The sequence below is a fragment of the Typha latifolia genome, chromosome 13 (genome assembly GCF_019914945.1).
Source record: "Typha latifolia isolate L0001 chromosome 13, TyphaL0001v2, whole genome shotgun sequence".
NCBI lineage: Eukaryota > Viridiplantae > Streptophyta > Magnoliopsida > Poales > Typhaceae > Typha > Typha latifolia.
In genome coordinates, this window is record NC_133098.1 from 7,658,445 (window position 1) to 7,678,038 (window position 19,594).

Consider the following 19,594-nt stretch of genomic DNA (forward strand, 5'->3'; position numbering starts at 1 on the left):
CTAAGTTGCATGATCTGTTATAGTACTGGATTTATGCATATGATGTATCATGTATAGAAAATCATAAAAGTATATGTGTATGTGATGTGATGTGATATGATGTGATGGCTGGAACAGTATCTGGTCTGGACTAGTATTGAACATACTCTTAGCGTATGGCAGAGTATGGTGATGGTTGATGGTTGTACTCTTAGCGTATGACAGGGTACAACTATCATTGATATACCCTTAGCATATGGCAGGGTATGATTACTTTCTTCTGATATACTATTAGTGTATGACAGGGTATGATTTATCTACAGAGATACCCTTAGCGTATGACAGGGTATGATTTATCTACATAGATATTCTTAGTGTATGATAGGATATGCTCTGAGCTTGTGACATGATGTGTATCGAGTTTGGGGCCGAGTACCGTAGTCTAGCATGGTGGATGATATTCAGAGTTGAGATGGATGATTGTGATAGTGAGAGATATGTGGATTATATCTGGCTCTAACATATACGATTATCTGGTGGTTGGCATGCATCATGCATCATCATTGATGTAACTAGTATTATTGGATCATAATCGTTATACATGATATGTAATTATATTCGGTGATGTTATATGGTAATTTCATCATGTAATATATTTTTAGTTGAGGATATAATATGCTCATTCATGAGAATTGATTTCATTCATATATATGTGATTGAGAATACATATATATATGCTCATACATGGCATCATGCTGCTTTCTAATTCATATTATCCAGTACATGATTTACTCTTTATTTGGCATCATTGATTCGGGGTAAGGTCTAATCACTGAGCCTTTAACTCATAACTCTCTTTGTCTTCTTCTTTCCAAAAACCCAAGTGAACGAGTGGAGCAGGATACTCCCTTAGAGACCTTGCTAATAGGTAAAGAGTAGTGTGTGGTTAGTGTTTTACGCTAGATGAGTTATCTTATTTGATGTATTAGTAGACATTCTCCAAAGTGTGTCTTTATCCTTGTCTTATATTTTAGCAGGTGACTTTATACTTGTATAATGATGTATATACCACCGTTGTGTGTATGTTATGGTGAAAAGCTTTTGATGATGTGTTGTGGCCTGTATGGGGCCCAAGTAGGGTTATCCGTGTGTTGTTGACAGTTAAACTTATTTTATTCTTAGTTTAGATGTCGTGAATAATTTATGATGTTGATACATATTTGTTTGATTGTTAGTAACTAATCAAATGGTCAGGTGCCACGCACGTGCCATGTGGGCTCGTGCCATGCACGTGTTTAGGGTTATGGGTGTTACAAAAACCCTTCGGGTCGAAGGTATGATTAAGAGGAAAAATATGCTAATTCTTATTGACTCAAGAAGCACCCACAACTTTGTGGATCTACAGATGGTTAGGTGGTTGGGTTTAGAATCAGAGCCTTTTAATGGCTTTGATGTGATCATACAGGCACCATGTTGAGGACTGAGGGAATATGCCGCAAGGTATAGCTACAAATTCAAGGCCACACCTTCTGAATTGACTTCTACCCGTTGGTTCTTCGAGGGGCCGACATGGTGCTTGGGGTGCAATGGCTACGGAATCTTGGACCGGTCACCTTCAATTTGACCACCATGGCGATGGAGTTTAGATACGAAGGCAACTCCATCTAATTAACAGCATCATCAAACAAGGAACATTTTGGAGCACTACAATCCCTAGAAGGGTTGTTGAAACTCAAGTGCCGCGAGTTCCTCATGCAACTCATCGAGGGGACCCAAAACATGAAGAATTCAACACCCTTACTCGCTGACTTAAAGGCTATTTTGTAGGAATTCGAAGATGTGTTCTAGCAACCCCATGGACTACCACCACCTAGAGTGCAAGTCCATCACATCGAGATCTTACCAAGGGTGGGTCTAGCCAATGTGAGGCCATACTGATACCTATTCATCCAAAAGGAGGCTATATCAAAGATAGTCCAGGAGATGTTGTCCAGTGGGGTGATAAGGCCAAGTAGAAGCTCTTATTCTTCACCGGTCTTACTTGTGCGGAAGAAGGACGGGTCATGGCGGTTCTATGTGGACTATCGAGCTCTTAATTCCATCACCGTCAAGGATCGGTATCCTATTCCGGTGATTGAAGAGTTGTTGGATGAACTAGCTAGAGCATGTTATTTTTTGAAGTTGGATTTGAGGGCTGGATACCATCAAATCAGAGTCGAACCATCCGACGTGCACAAGACGGTGTTTAGAACTCATGATGGACACTATGAGTTCTTGGTCATGCCTTTCGGTCTTACCAACGCCCTAGCCACTTTTCCAGAGCTTGATGAATGATATATTTAGGCCCCACCTAAGGCAATACGTGCTGATATTCTTTGATGATATATTGATATACATCCACACATAGGAGGAACATTTGGGACATCTTAGGACGATTCTTGGACTACTTCGGCAACACGAGCTAAAAGCAAAGGACTCCAAGTGTTCATGGGGGCAGCAAAGGGTCGACTACTTGGGTCACATTATAACAAAAGATGGAGTGGAAGTAGACCCTAACAAGATCCAAAACATGGTGGATTGGCCGTTGCCCAAGACTACTAAGGAACTGTGTGGTTTACTTGGTTTAACCGGCTACTATCGCCGATTTGTAGCGAACTACAGCAAGGTGGCAGCTCCCCTCACGGCCTTGCTACGAAAGGGGGCATTCTCATGGACGGACAAAGCCAGGGAAGCATTTGAAGCCTTGAAAAGGCAATGGTCTCAGCCTCGGTCCTTGCCTTAGCAGATTTTACCAAACCGTTCACCATTGAGCCTACATGAGCAAGGCTCTTTCCGAGCGTTCACAGCTGCTATCGACCTATGAAAGAGAGATGCTCGCTATCATCCATGCTATCACCAAAATGAGGCCTTATCTCATAGGGCGGTGCTTCACGATCCGCACAAATCAAAGGAGTTTACCATATTTTCTTAGGCAGCGCATTCACACACCAGCCCAACAAAGGTGGGTGTCTAAGCTGTTAGATATGACTATGAGGTCGTGTACAAAATGGAGACTAAAAACAGCACTGTTGATGCCTTATCCAGGTGCCCGAACCCAGTCGAGTTAGCAGCCATTTCAGTACCGGTTTTTCCCTTTTTCTAATAGCTGCGAGAGGCCTACAAGAATGATCCAGAAGCCAAGAAGATGATGGACGACTTTGCTGCAGATCCTAATTGTAAATAAGGGGTGTTGATGAGGGATGGACTCTTGTTAGACAAGAGGAAGATCATTGTTCCAATTGACCGTCAATTGCGCTTGGAGTTGATGTGCCACTTCCATGACTCTCCTATGGCTGGACATAAAGGGGTGTTATGCACCTACAAAAAGTTGAGTCAGAGTTGCATATGGGTTGGGATGAAGAAGGATGTGCCAAAGGACAAAGGTTGTGAAGTGTGCCAAAGGACAAAGACGGAGTTGGCCAAACCTACTGGATTACTTCAACCGCTTCCCATTCCGTCCAAAGTTTGGGAGGATGTCGCCATGGATTTCATTGAGGGCCTACCCAAGGCCAAGGAACATTCTATTATATTAGTGGTGGTTGATCACCTCAGTAAGTATGCGCATTTTTCAGCTTTAGCGCATCCTTACATGACAAAAAGGGTGGTTGAGGTCTATGTGCACAACATGGCTAAGATGCATGGTATGCCAAAATTAATTGTTTCAGATCATGATCCTATATTTGTGAGTTAATTTTAGCAGGAATTCTTTGTACTCCAAGGGACTACCTTTCGGATGAGTTCAGCCTATCATCCTCAGACGGACGGGCGAGCGACCACGACGGTAGATATCTTATTTGCCATGGGTGGAATGGTCATACAATACAGCTTTTCATTCAGCCATTGGCATGACTCCATTTGAGGTCGTTTATGGATAGCCCCCTCTTACCTTCCAGACATACTTGCCATCAACTCGAACGAAGCAAATCGAGGTAGATGCTATTTTGAGAGACTGTGATGAGGCGTTGAGGAGACTCAAAATACACTTGGCAGCGGCCCAAAATAGGATGAAGCAAGTTTATGACCGGAGGCACTAAGAAAGGTCCTTCTTGATTGGGAATTGGGTCTTCATCAAGCTCCAACCATATCGGCAAAGCTTGGTTAGACCAATTCCCAATCAGAAGTTAGCTCCAAAATTTTATGGACCATACCAAGTGATCGAGAGGATTGGACTGGTAGCCTATTGCCTTGACTTACCGGAGGAGGCACGGATACACCCAGTATTTCATGTTTCGAATCTCAAGGCTCAAGTTCCCCCTACCAAGCCCATTGGAGGAGTTCCACCTAAACCAACGACGACGGAGGCCGAAGAGTCTGAATCCGAACCAAGTACCCCTACTCTAGTTCATATCCTAGTTCGCCGACGCACTCGAGTTCAAGACGAGTGGATGATTGAGATTTTGGTGGAGTGGCAAGGACGCCCAGTGGAGGAGGCGACATGGATGCCTAAAGCTGACTTCATGGACCGTTACCTTGAGCTGACACCTTGAGGCCAAGGTGCACGGAAACATGGTGGAGTGATACGATTTGATCCATATTGGTTCCACGCATGACATTGGATTCATGGGAATGAGCCTATTCATCTAGTTGAGTAAGTAGAATCAATAAAATCTATTTTTGCCAGGGCACATTCGAATGCAAGGACCACATTCGAACAGGGTGGTTCGAATGCCTGCATCACATTTGCATCGACAGAGAACGGAAATTCCGCATTCGAACGCAATCGGGCACGTTCGAATGCATCGCGGTGAAAGTGTGGTTAAGTTAGGGATTGTTAGGGTTGTTTTGAGTGTTTTTATGTTAATTATGGAGTCCTTAGGATGAGCCTCTATATATATGTGGAGGAAACCCTAGTTGAGATTTTTTATCTGGATTAGAATTGGCTTTAGCCTCATCTCCTTCTCTCTTGATTCTAGCCATTGACGCTCTCTCCCATCTCTCTTCTTCCACCGCCCAAGTCTTTAGTCAGCTTTTTTCAGACTCTAAGCTTCCTCTTCCATAACAACTTCTCCCATTTCACACCACAAACTAACCCTAGCATCCATATAGCCATTGGAAGGCTATCAAGCTAGGATATAAGTTTCAGAATCGTTGCGGATCGGACTGGTTCGTAACAAATAGGTACTTGAAAAAGACTTCAAACTCATCTAGAGAGATTCACATTACTTCGGAGAACTTCGACTTCAAATCTAACAAACTACATTGTCTGCTTATACTTCTGTGAACGATACAACCGCCCCCATAGTGTAAAAATCTCTTCTTATCGTCCAAAATAATAGCACTATTATAGTGAAACAAAATTCTCACATTACGATCTGAATGATATTCCATTCTTATGCATATAATGAAGATAGGTTTTCAAATGCACAAATTAGAAGAAGAAGAAGAAGAAGAAGAAGAAGAAGAAGAAGAAGAGGAAGAAGCAGCTCAATCCGTTCCTACAATATCCAGTCAATCAACTTAACGTAAAAAATATTGATTTCTCTGTCTACTTTATCTATAGCATTTAATGCAATACTCAAGTACGAGAAGGGCAAAGTTGGAAGAAAAGTATGAAAAAAGCCTTAAGTGCAAGAAAGATAGAAAATGACCCTGGGCTACCAAATTGAAAATCACGTGGGTTTTCGGTGCAAATAACCCTATATTCGTTGCCTTTATAAATTTTAAATAATATACTTATATTATATATATCCTATCCGCTAAAAACCTAAATCGGACCCGTTAATCTAAACTCTACCCTTACCTTTCCTCTCTCTCCACCTCCTTACTCTCGTCGAAACACAATCTCTAGCCAGCCACCATCGAAATCCCACCCAACACACCACCCTATCGTTGCCGTCTTCATCTCGTCCTCCACCGCCATCACCTCTCTGCCATCACCAAGCTTCCCATCCTCCCTCCTCGAGCTCGCTGTCTTCAAGTTCCGGCTCTTATCTCCTCGAGCTCCGTCACCAAGATCCACCGCCATAGCCTCTCCGCCGTCACCAAGCTTCGCCGCCATTGCGTGGACCATCAATAGATATAAAACATAACCTGCGGTGTGATTCATGCTAGCTAGAGTGAGATTGATATACCTTTCTCCACCTACTTATTAGTTCTGCTTTATCCTTTTCTCTTTTTCTCCTATTTGTTCTTCTTTGCTGTTTTTGCTACTGCTGCCATTGTGTCTGAAAAACAATCCCATTCCAAGCCCAACTTTGGCTTTATATCCTATTCCTGCAGAGGTAAATCTAGATTGATTTGTCATTAAATTGTTTGAGATCTGAATCCATTCAGATTTGAAAATCTAAAACCTTACCTGGCCTCTTTTTCATGTCAACGATGATCTGTCCTGCTGCAAGAATTCTGCTGCAGCCCTATAAGAGCCACTGCAGTCCTTTCGTATGAGCTTGATTTTACCTACAAATTAATACCCAATATCAATAAGAGTAACCACCTTAGCAACCACCTTTGCAGCCCTAGAAATTCCTAATAGTATTTTGTGTTAATTGTGTTGAAAAGAAAATTCATAATTCATGTATGATCCGATCCGTATCCGTTAATCGATCCGTATCCGTTTAAGAATCGATTCGTATCCATAGGATATGATTTTAAATTTTGCTATCCGTCCAATATCCATATCTGAATCCACATCTGGAATAAAAATATGGAATTAGACATGAGTTGAGCACTATTCGATCTATTTTCTCCCTATTGATATTTGCAGAAGATACTTAAACCAGGACTTTTAATTGATTTCTCTTTCCAAGTTCTAATGATTGGAGCACAAAGGTGAATATCATAGTAGTTACGAATTTCATATTGAAATCTTACATTACCACATGGCATTGCATGAGAATTTTATTTAGAACCCAAGATAAAGTTAATTATTTGATTAGTGCCAAAATTGAGGGTCACTGAATCTACTTTCACTGTATCATTATTTGATTAGAAACATGTATCCTTCCTCTGTCGACTGGCCAACAATTGGTTCTCGCACTACACTAGTCAGTAGTTGATTACACATGTTTCTGTTCAGATGATTATCTGTTCAGATCTTGCACTTCAGAGTTGTCAATACTAGATTTAGAAATTGCTTTTCATCTGAACCTCACATCGTAGTGGAAATTTTACAATCTAATCTTGGGTTGATGAGTTATCAAGTTGACTTTTGTCTTCCATGCTGATTAGGGTATATGGCAGAGACTTCTCATGGAAGGAAATGAGAAAAGATTAGAGACCTCAGGCCAGATTTACAAGAACTACAATAGGGTGAATGTGATTTGATTTGATTTTTTTCATCACGAGCCAATAATCTAATATTTTAGGCACTATTAAAGACTTCAACAGCTTCCCACCAAGCAACGAACTTGTACGGAATTACTAATGGGACAAGATCATTTGTAGGAATATAGCTAAATGTTGCTACAGAAGAGAAATTGGGCAAAAAAGAGGGAAAAGATAAGCCAAAGGACTTTAAAATCTGTTAAATATCTATGAATTCTCTTATATTTTAACCCTGGTAATCCTAGGAGTCCGCACTCCCTAGGACATCATATGGCCCCGAGGATGCCCGTATTTATATTACCTATCCCAAGTAATCCGACTCTCTTAACTTAGCTAAAGATAAAGTTCAGCATCATTCTCCTAATAATTTGGGTGATATAAATGCCTAAAGGTTTATATGTTATATTCTACTAATTTGCATCATTGCTGATATGCTTCTTGCTACCTTCGGTTTATGTTGTTAATCTATTGCTGGCCCAATTGTTTCTCTAGCCATTTATCTTCATGATTACTTTGCACTTCCATAATAATTTTGTTTAGTGCATGTTCCCAGTTCCCACTGCACTATGTATTCTAGGGGATTGGCATTTCATGGTCATAGTTTTAATTGTGAATTTTGATATAGGAGCATTTGCAATGATCTGGAAGCTGAATTGTGGAATTCTGTAGAATAGTTGAGGTTAAATAGCAGGTGGAAAACAATGGCACCAGCAAGTAATATAGATAAGAAAGCAGCGTCAGATGCTGGTGCATGGATGTTCAATGTTGTGACTTCTGTTGGAATCATCATGGTGAACAAGGCCTTAATGGCTACACATGGCTTTAGTTTTGGTAAGCTATTTATTAGGCTTCCTGACCCTTCTGCTTCCCTATTTAATCCATCATGCAAGGATATATTACTTCAGAATTGTAGTCATTCAGCAGAAATTGCATCCACAATTTTCTCTGTATTAGTTTTAAAAGGTTCTTATATTTTAAGTGTTTCTTCATGGAACTGCATTGAAATTTACTCGATCCCATTGAGAATCTGATACTTTTAGTTCTTAATAGTTAATTATACATTTGCAGTAATATTTCTCCATTTATAGATTTTTGTTATTACATGATGTATCATTCTTTTTGGTGTGATGTACATTTTTGTTGATTTCTTGTTTTATATAAATGAAATATAATTATATTTTCACATGATACAGATAACAACAGCGAAAGTTCTTTAGGTTTACCATTTCTTGGAATTGGAAATGAGTGGAAAGTTGAACCACTATATAATTAACACCGGAGAAAACAAAACTTGTTATTACTATATTGTGTAAAACTGTAAATCCTTCTCACTATTGATGAGAATTGAATTTTCTTTTATTTTTATTTTTGGTTGTATTTTGTTTTTGTGCTAAAATTTAGATTTGTTCTTAGAATGTCATATTTGGTTAAACTCCTAAAATGTAGAAGATTTAATTGTTATTTTGTTTTTAGATCAGTTTTCTTAAGTTTTGGTTGATTTTTAATTTTAAACAATCCGTTTGGTTATAAATTAGATTGGGAAAGATCCAGATAAGTTCAAGTTGTGATTTGATGTAATCTCCTTATTTCTATAAGTCTATATAGAGAGGTGATGAAAATTCCTATAATGAAGAGAAAGATAATGAACAATTGAAAATATTCTTTCGTAGGATTCTATGTTTATCCCTTTCCCCCTTCTCTATCTTCTCTTCCATCTTCTCCTCCTCTCTTATCTCTTTTGTGGTGGATTGCACGTTATCTTTATCCCTCACAATTTAGGTGGGCTTTCTTTTTTCTTCACAAGACAAGTGGGTTAATCTTCTTTCCGCTACAGCTAGGTGAGTTTGATCTCCTCTCCCCCATGGCTTGATAAGTTATCTTTTATCTTTTCTATATATCTAGCCAAGTTAAATATGGAAAGGGTACTTGGAGGTAAAAAAGGAGATTCACAGAGATAGTATGTTTTCTAGTTGAGGTTGTATCTAGGTACCTTTTTATCTTTTTCCTTATTGGTATATTTTATCATCTATAGGCCCATCATCTATTCTCATAAGCTCTTTCTCAACTTTTTTGTTTTCTTACTTTTCATCTCCTCTGGTTTTTCAATCCTGCCTTCCACCTCTTCTTTTTGCTGCCTATCTTGACTTCTATTTCTTATATCCCTCATTGTATAGAGCCATTCCATGTCCTTTCTCTTTTTTCTGTTAAATCATATTAGGGCATTGTTCCCTACTAGAAAAATGGGTAATGGATATTGATCGAGTTGATGCCCTTGATACTTGTGTTTTTTTTTTAATCTTGAAATATTTTACTAGTCACTTTTACAATATTGTCACACAAGTATTTATAGATTATATAATGTTGCACAAAACTATTGTAATAACTACATGCAAGAATAAGTTCCCAAATCCCAACTCAATAGTAGATAAAATCAGTAATAATCTTATTCAATTTTTTCTTTTTCTTTCATTCATCTCCCTTTAGCTTTGGATTCTTGTACAAATTCTTTGGCGCTCACATATTTATATCCATAGGCCAGCACTTACTTGGGCATAAATGCAAGTTTACTTGACTCTAGTTTTCTTAGTTGGTGACTTGGTCTCGCAATTTTCTTCTTCTCATAGTTTTAGCTGATTCTAGATATTAGGCTATTATTCATCCAATTGATGAAAGTTAACTATATTTTTTTTAGTTTTCCACCTACCTTTCTTTTATAAGAAACCTTGACAATAGGCCCAAACAATAAAGACCTACAACAATGGAAAATGAAAACTAGTATGCAAGGCTTGCCTTGTAATAAATGTTTCATGTTTCATAATGATGATCTAGTATGGAGGATGCTTGAGTGGAACCCTCCTTAATTAAATTGAAGGAAGAGATAATATCGAAGCAAGACATATTGTGCTAGTGGCATGAGGCATGCTAACCTTTGCTCATATAACTCATTTTCCTGCAGCAAGTATAGGCACACCTTGGCATTTGTTGGCATGCAAGCACAACTACAGTATCCCTTAAAATAGATATTTTTTCCTTTTCAAAACATACAATAGCTTTTAATAGTTAAATGAAGGCTTTTTAGTCCTAGATATTGTGTATAAAACATCCAATTTTGTGTAGAAAAAGGAATATAAGTCATTGCAAAGGCATATAAGTGTCATGAAGGTAAAATTGTTGTGCGAACACAAATTTTGGATCATCAATCAGACACATATAGTAGAAGGCACTGGAGGACAGTTCACCCAATGACGTTTTGATTGGGTGATAGATTATGAGAGAGTTTCTTTTCATGTTTTTTTTATTTATTGGGTATTTTGGTCTTTCTTGGTAGGGATATTTTAATTTGTCTTCCTTTTTAGTATTGCCTACGTAAAGGCTTGGAATGTTTTGCTAAAGGATGATTGTTATTTGAGACATTCTTCACATTTTCTTTTGTTGGTTGATTCTACAAGTTTAGTTACTATTGTTTATTGAATATTGTTCTACATCGAATTGGCATCATAGTTGAAGATCTTACTGTTCATCATTTGATCATCCTTGACCACTTTGTCGAAGATCTTAGTTTACAGACAATCTATCCTCACCTGAATGTAATCATTGAATCTCCTCTCTTGGTATGCCCTCCAAGCCGCCAACCACACTCACATATGATATGGCTGACAAAGATGTCTTGTCATCCACTTCCTCATGTGTACCATGCACTTCCTCACTTATTCTTCGCTCAAGCACTCGCACCATGAATGTTGTATCATTTGCAGCTAGTTTGCCTCTTCGTACTGCAAACCTTTGTGCTAATAGGAAAGTGCTCATTCCTTGTTGATCGAGTCATTTTTTTAGGATTGCTGGTACTGTCTGAAGAAGTCTGCATTGATTCCCAAAATATCATGGTGGGGACATCACTTTTCATCACGTTTATTCTCGTAAGCACAAAAGGGCCGCACACGTGGCCCTTTGGCTTAACGAGGGTTGTGACTAGTCACCTTCTAGGGCTATTTTCGTCTTTTGTCTTTTACTTTATTTTGCCTATATAAAGGCTTGTAATCATCTTTTATGAGTTAATGAATATTTTTGAGAGCTTTTGACTATTGAGTGTTTGTTGGTGGATTCCGACACCCCGATTGGTGGATTCCACAGGTTTGATTATTTCTCCCTACTTTTTCTTCTCAACTTTACAATCAAGACGTTGTCCTGCATCAGCTTTGGTATCAGAGCAGATCGTTTCCTAGTTTATGGACACTCCACCGCCTGGATTCTACGCAGTGCCTCATCTTTTCTTCGTCAGATCAATCGCTCCACGAACACTAGATCACTACGAGATCTGTCGCCCAATAACATTAGGATCCGGATCCGAGTTACGTGAGGAGATCACCCTCAAGGAGGAAAATAATAAACCATTACCATCACCAAATCTCCACACAAGGAGATAATCACAACTAAGCTTTATTCCGACCACGAAGCTCTTCGATTCCTAAATTCTCAGAAGAAACTAAATTCGAGTCATGCTCGTTGGATCGAGTTATTACGGGAGTACACTTTTGTACTCAAACATAGAGCTAGGGTTGAGAATAAGGCGGCTGATGCGCTTAGCCGAAGGGTTAACCTTCTGTCTGCCATTAGTATCAAAGTCACTAGGTTTGACAAAATGAAGGGAGAGTATACAACTTGTCCGGACTTTGGCCAAATCGTTCTCACTTTGCTGACTGATCCGAACTTAGCTTTGGACAATTATTTTCTCCAAGACGGTTACCTGTTTAAGGCTAACAAGCTTTGTGTTCCTTGTACGTCCGTGCGTGACTTCCTTGTTTGGGAGATCCATACCGCTGGCCTATCGGGTCATTTTGGACGTGATAAAACCATTGAGGAAGTGGAGTGCCAATTCTACTGGCCAAGTCTCAAACGTGACGTCACAAAATTAGTTGGTCAATATAGGACTTGTCAGTTAGCAAAGCACAGAAAACAAAACACTGGACTTTACACTTCGTTACCTGTGCCTGATCACCCGTGGCAGGATGTTAGTATGGATTTTGTCCTGGGATTGCCTCGCACATTTAGAAAGCATGATTCAATCCTCATGGTTGTGGATCGCTTCTCTAAGATGGCCCATTTTATTCCTTGTGCTAAGACCTCTGATGCGTCATAAGTGGCCAAATTGTACTTTGCCCATATCGTCAAGTTATATAGTCTTCCAAAAACTATTGTTTTTCACCGGGATGTTCGCTTTATGAGCTATTTTTGGAAAACCTTATGGCACATGGTTGGCACAAAATTAAAATTTTCTACTGCCTATCATCCTTAAACCGATGGTCAAACCGAGGTCGTTAATCGTAGTCTTGGAAATCTTTTGCGCTGTCTCGTGGGTAATCATAACAAAAATTGGGATGCCATTCTTGTTTCTATAGCCCAATTTGCATATAATAACTCCATTAATAAGTCTATTGGCATGAGCCTATTTGAAGTTGATCATGGTTTTAAAGCACACAAACCTCTAGATCTGTTGCCTATATCATCTCATTCTAGAGTCTCTGAGTCTGCTGAAGCATTTGCATATCATGTTCATTCTTTGCATCAAGAGATCACTAAGCAAATTGAGGCGAGTAATCACTAGTATAAAATACATGCCGACTTGTACAAACGTGTCAAGGAGTTTGATGTTGGAGATCATGTTATGATTCGTCTTAGACCCGAACGATTCCTTTCGGGAGCTGTTAGGAAGTTGCATGCCCATAGTGCAGGACCTTTCCAAGTTCTGAAATGTGTCGGTGCTAATGCTTATTTCATTGATATTCCCCTTGATTATGGCATTAGTTGTACTTTTAATATTGAGGATCTAACAGCCTACCATCCATCTATGTATATCCCTATCGAACCCTATGCTACATCTACTACCCTTTCAGACAACTCTGCTGTGCCACCTACCACTTCTCCTTTCCCATCCACATCACAAAAAAAGATAGATGCTATTTTAGATGATCAAATAACATCTACTACAGAAGGAGGGGTTCATCGTTTTCTCGTTCGATGGCATGGGCGACCAGAGTCTGATTGTACATGGATCACTTGCGAGGAGTTACAGCAGCTTGACCCTGACATTTTGGAGTACTATCAGAGCCACTCGACTGGGTCGAGTTTCTTCCACCCCGGGAGAGTTGGTGGGGACACTACTTTTCATCACGTTTATTCTCGTAAGCACAAAAGGGCTACACCCGTGGCCCTTTGGCTTAATGAAGGTTGTGACTAGTTCACCTTTTAGGGCTATTTTCGTATTTTGTCTTTTACTTTATTTTGCCTATGTAAAGGCTTATAATCATCTTTTATAAGTTAATGAATATTTTTGAGAGCTTTTGACTATTGAGTGTTTGTTGGTGGATTCCAACATCGGTGGATTCTGACACCCCGATTAGTGGATTCCACGGGTTTGATTATTTCTTCCTATTTTTTCTTCTAAACTTTACAATCAAGACGTTGTTCTGCATCATATTAAGGCAATTGTTGATTAGCCTGAGGTGCCAAACATTCATGAGGTTTGCAGTTCTCATAGGCTTGATACTTTTTCTCAATGTTTTATCTACTAATTCAGCACAATTATGTCTCTAATTACTGACTGCCTCAGAATGGTGACTTCTAATGGACGTGGTGGTATGCGATGCACTTTCACATAACACCGCGTCCTTTAAAAGCCCCTTTGATGATAGAAGCCCCTATGATGCACCTTCTCGACTTTTCTAAGGTATTCAAGGTGGTATGTGATGCCTTTGGGATTGGAATAGATGGCATCCTTAGATGAGAACGTCATTTTGTTATCTATATTAACGAGTAGCTAAATGAAGTCAAACAAAAGTATTCCACTGTTGACAAAGAATTCTATGTGTTTATTTAGCTTTGCGTTATTGGTACCATTATTTGCTTCCATATGAAGTCATGCTATACTCTGACCATGAAGCTCCTCGATATCTCAGTTCTTAGAAAAAGCTTAATGCTAAGCTTGGTGTTTGGATTGAATTCTGACAAGAATACACTTTTGTTCTCTGGCATAGAGCTGGATCGAAAACAAAGCAACCAAAGCCTTTTAAATAGGTATTTGAGTAAAAATTTGGTGAAAAAATGCCACTTTTGTATTTATTGGTGAAATTTAACTAATGATTTTAATTTGGTTGAGTTTTCCTTAATCTTGCTCAAATCAACTCAGTACCTAGTGGCATAGGGAATATCTTTTGTATGCCTCAGTGACATAAACCAATAGGGTATGGATGTGGTAGTATGATGTGTGCCGATTGGTGGCCAGCATGACAATCCTTGAGAAGGAACACAGTCAAGTCAAATGCCGCCAAATGGGCATGTAAACATTTTCTGAATACTGAATGGCTCAAGCCTTCTGGACCTGAAAGATATTTGGGTCTTAAAGAATCTGCATAACAATTTTATAAACTAGGAGATGCTCTGTGAGGATTGGTCAAGAATTAGCTGATATCTTATTCATTCCAGTCAAACTTTATGTGACTCTTCCATTATCCTAATAACGAAGGTAGGATGTCTCATCTTGTGTCTTTCACCATCCACGCCACTAAACCATGAAAATCAAGTTGTTCTTTATTGTGCATTTCACAGTCCTAACTAGACATGAGAGCTGGATGGCCAGCTAGTCATTTGAAGTAGGTTTTCCGACTTACAATATGACAGCTGGAAGATTCTTGACAAACCTCTCCCTATCAAATATCAAATACACTCATGCCTATCATCTATTTTCTTTTGAGAAAACCTTCAAAAGAAAAAAAAAGCACAGCCACTATTCTTTGTACACATTGCTCTCAAGAATACTAATATGAAATATTATAAAAAGAACTAATCACTACAGGAAAATCATGGCTTGGAATTTGTGTTACACTTAGTGTACAATGTCTGCCATGTACTTTATGCTAGCTTTGTACTCTTGTGAACTGATTTTTAACTATTTTCTGTACTGCAGTGAGGTTATCTGTCAAAGCCTTAAATTGACTCTGGTTCTTTATGCATTATGGAAGATAATCCAGCTCCTTAATGCTGAAGATATCCTTATTTCATCCTTCTATACTTGCTTTATCAGTTTTATAGAATTGTTCTGCAGAATTTGAGAACAAGTAATATTTGGATAAATGATCATAAATCTGAACATCTCTTCTTTCAAAATTAGATTTGGATTTATCTAATAAGAAGAATAGTAGAATAGTAGGATGTTGATATTCTAACAAATGGATTCTTCTCCCTATGATGCTTCTGATTCCATTTTCTATGGTTATGTGCTGCAGCTACCACATTGACAGGCTTGCACTTCGCTACTACAACTCTAATGACGTTAGTCCTAAGATGGCTAGGATATATCCAGCCGACCCATTTACCACTGTCAGAACTTATAAAGTTTGTGTTTTTTGCAAATTTATCAATTGTTGGCATGAATGTGAGCTTGATGTGGAACTCTGTGGGATTCTATCAGGTTAATCCTAGAATAATGTGTTTTTATTTGTGTGGAAGGGCCTTAATTAAATCTAGATTATAATACCTTTAACTCTGCTTTTCAGATTGCAAAGCTGTGTATGATCCCTGTATCGTGCCTTTTAGAAGTTCTATACGACAAGGTTCGTTACTCAAGAGACACAAAGCTCAGTATACTGGTGGTTCTTGTAGGTGTTGCAGTTTGTACTGTTACTGATGTCAGTGTGAATGGTAAAGGACTAATGGCCGCAACAGTAGCAGTTTGGAGCACTGCTTTACAACAATATGTAAGTTTTAGGCCTATCAGATAGTGAGTGCGTCTTAGTATGTTGTCAGTAACTCAATATTTCTGTCCTTTTCTTACATACGCTATTTTTGTGCATGGGGTCTCTATGTCTGTCTTGACTGACCTCTGTATTTTTCAAATAGTTCTATTGGGAACTAAGCTGCTGCTCCTTTTGAAGTAGGGCGTCTCACTTCATGCCATGACAATATGTACTGTGAATTATTAATTGTTTTCTTGGCTTATCTTAGCTAGAATTTTTCTTGTCCTTTGGGTCAAAATAAACTTCAGTATTATACATTTGCACATTATTTTCTACCTGTTCTTTATTACTAATTTGTTAGGCCAAGGATGTTTTGTATTGCTGTATGTGTGTGTTTTACATGTGCTCATTCTGTAGCTTTTGCAGAAATTCTTTTTCATGCTTGATCTTATGGAAGTTCGGACATTTCAAAATTCAAATGATCTGGCAAGATGTAGATTGTAGACATGTCAGGTCACATTACATAATCCAAGAGCTGAACAGTGGGTTTTATCCAGCATGAGTCTGCTTGTGTCAGCACATCTCGTTTGGCCATGTGTATTTTATTGGCTTGTGAATGGAGTAGGTAAAAGACAAGCATGATGTGGAATGGCGGTAGAGTTTATGGTTGCTGGGTTGATCTGCCCATGAGGAGGAACAAAGTGCTGGTGGAAGTGATGTGCATTGTTGAGTGGTAAGTAATGGAAAAATGTGATTTAAATGTTGGGCCTAAAAGTTTGGCTGATGTGGTGGAAGTGATGTGCTTCGTTGAGTGGAAAGTAATGGGAAAATGTGATTTAAATGTTGGGCCTAAAAGTTTGGCTGATGAGAATGTATGATTATGGGTGTGTGTACACAGAGCAAGAGGTCAAATGCATGTGGAAGAGGTCGAGAGGTGCTGAAGTGTTTATAATAGATGGTTTTCTAGGATAATGTTTACCATGGACTGTCATGTGGGGCTAGGAGTGTGTCATTTAGTGTGATTCCACCTCTTTCTAGTTTCACCTGTTGGTAAAATTGTATACCCGAATCAGTGGCAGTCTCATGCACCTGGATACTATTTTTGATTGTGAAGTATGTAGAGTTCTGTCTGACCATAGCTTGGATGTATATTGATCTTAGCCCAGATGTTGCTGCAGTGGATGTGCTTTTCTTTCAAGTAGGTTTAAAATACTCTGCTTATATTCGAAGCTTTGGTAGCTGTACTTTCTCTTTTCTCTTCAATGGTTCTTATTTTGTCATGATCATGAATGTAAGGGTCTTGTGTTCCACAAGTTAGTGCATTCAAATTGTCCATTTAATTACATCGACAAGTGCATGTTTAAAGTATGAATTTGATGACTCAGTAGTCAGAGAAGTTATGCTTCTCCTACAGGTTCACTGGTTATTTATTTATTTGTGAGTAATAAACATTCGGAAACATTTTCGTAAGCAGCACTGTCGAACATCGTTTATCTTGTCACATTGCCTAGTAAACTACATGCTACTTCAAATCTTTTTGAGTTATGTCGTTTCTTTTGCTAATAGATTAAGTCATTTCCATATATGTACATCTATAGTTTTTTGAACTCGATTATGAGTATTTTATTGGTTTAACTTCTGCAGTATGTTCATTACCTTCAAAGAAAGTACTCAATTGGATCGTTCAATCTGTTGGGTCACACTGCTCCTGCCCAGGCAGCATCCTTGTTGATACTAGGGCCTTTTGTGGATTTTTTGCTGACTAACAATAGAGTGGATGCTTTTGAGTACAATGTAGTGGCAGTGGTAAGTCCTCTAATGTTTTCGTCAATCTGTTTTATGAATCTGCAATTTCATTCTTATCATGCTTTCTTTTGGCATATGTTGTGTTCCTAAATCATGCAAGGCTACTATTTCTTGATGATGCATGCATTTGGTGCTGTATCCTTTCAAAGATGCAAAAGTTCTAATTCCCTTACTCTTTTTCATCTTTCTTACCTTTTTTTTCCAGTTCTTCATGGTATTATCATGCACCATTGCAGTAGGAACCAATCTTAGCCAGTTCATCTGTATTGGAAGATTCACAGCGGTTTCCTTTCAAGTTCTTGGTCATATGAAGACCATTCTTGTGTTAATTCTGGGGTTTTTCCTTTTTGGGAAAGAGGGCCTCAATCTTCATGTAGTCCTCGGAATGATCTTGGCAGTAGTAGGTATGATCTGGTATGGAAATGCATCATCAAAGCCAGGAGGAAAAGAACGCCGAAGTTATGTAATCCCCAGTGACAAATCCCAGAAGCACAGGATGCTGTCAGATCAAGAAGAAATTGATGATAAGGTTTAAACTTGGCCAGTTAATAGGTTCCTCGTCATCCTTCATATGCAACAACCAGATAATTGATAGCACATTATTATTGCCTCACGATCTCTAGAAAGGCTAGAAACTTTTCGGATCTTTTTGCAATCAATTTTTAGTAGTCTTCAAGGAATGCAAGCCTGCCGATTTCCTCTTGGAAGTTCTCTTCATTCACATCTATAATACTAACTTTCACATTTTGCCACTTAACAAAGAAATCAGATGTTATATTTTCATTCAATAACAGCATGTTGTGCTTTTATTCCTTAAACTAGGCATGGCCCGTACCTAATAATATTTGTTATATTGACTTCAAAGTTTGTGAATTTATTATTTGTATAAGAGAAATTGTATTTTAATGTATTTGGTCTCTAAATGAATAGTCAGTATTTAATCACAGCTTGTTATGGATTTGAAATGGACGTCATGTAGTGAACTGCTGGATATAGTTGTCTAAGGATCTCATCCTCTTTCTGGATTTTCTGCGCAACACCTTGATCATATTCGGAAATGTGCTAATAAAAGTTGTCCTCAATAGTGCTAGTGATATGGAAAAAAGAATTTTTTTTGTTCATTTTTTTTTTATTAATTACAATCCTTCTTAATGGTAACCGGTGCTGATAGGTTTGAACACATTATCCAATTGACAACTCATACGAGGATGGTTATTCTGTATCAGTAACCAAAAATTGCCTTTATGAAATGTACATTTTCCAATTATATATTATGATGAATAGATCTAATTAATTATACTTGAATATGTTCGGGTGTATGTAAATTATGTAACGTATAAAAAATTTATAAAAAATTAATGAAAGTTATTATTATATTTGTGAAAATTATTAATAGTTTTTTCTTCTATTTTTTTGCCATTATTGCTTCTTTTTTATCTCTTAATTATTTTTTATTTTTTTCTGCAAGTTTTTAATTGCTATTTAATTAATAAAGTACAAGCTTATTAGAGATAGTAGTAAGATAATTATAATTAGTTAAATAATTAAAGCATAATTGTATAATTATTATTTATTTTTATGTAAATTATAATGGTGAAGTATGTAAATTTTACGGTATATAGAAAAAGCAAGGAAAGCTGTTCTTTATTTGCAAAAGTTAATTTGATTCCGTTTTTTTTCTTTTATGTTCCTTCTTTTCTTTCTTCTTCTTTTATCCCTTAATCGTTCTCTTTTTTTTATACAAGTGGTTAATAATTATTTCACCACTATCTTTGATT

At 38.1% G+C, this 19,594-nt stretch overlaps 2 protein-coding genes across 3 annotated transcripts; both read left to right on the top strand.

Annotated features, from left to right (window-relative positions):
* The first annotated feature begins 1,962 nt into the window (after nt 1-1,962).
* Nucleotides 1,963-2,761, top strand: LOC140800189 (uncharacterized mitochondrial protein AtMg00860-like). Its single transcript, XM_073154857.1, has 2 exons — nt 1,963-2,256; nt 2,387-2,761. Exons 1-2 carry the CDS (start codon nt 1,963-1,965, stop codon nt 2,759-2,761), a joined length of 669 nt encoding a protein of 222 aa, XP_073010958.1.
* A 2,968-nt stretch (nt 2,762-5,729) lies between these two features.
* LOC140800231 (UDP-rhamnose/UDP-galactose transporter 6-like) lies at nt 5,730-18,760 on the top strand. 2 transcript variants are annotated; one of them, XM_073154907.1, is made up of 6 exons: nt 5,730-6,074; nt 7,907-8,112; nt 15,561-15,745; nt 15,831-16,031; nt 17,655-17,816; nt 18,022-18,760. In XM_073154907.1, the coding sequence occupies exons 2-6, from the start codon at nt 7,983-7,985 to the stop codon at nt 18,349-18,351; spliced, it is 1,008 nt and encodes a 335-aa protein (XP_073011008.1). In that variant the 5' UTR covers nt 5,730-6,074; nt 7,907-7,982; the 3' UTR covers nt 18,352-18,760. The 2 variants fall into 2 exon arrangements, with proteins under 2 accessions (XP_073011008.1, XP_073011009.1); XM_073154908.1 differs by lacking the exon at nt 5,730-6,074 and adding an exon at nt 6,647-6,786.
* Nucleotides 18,761-19,594: the final 834 nt, after the last annotated feature.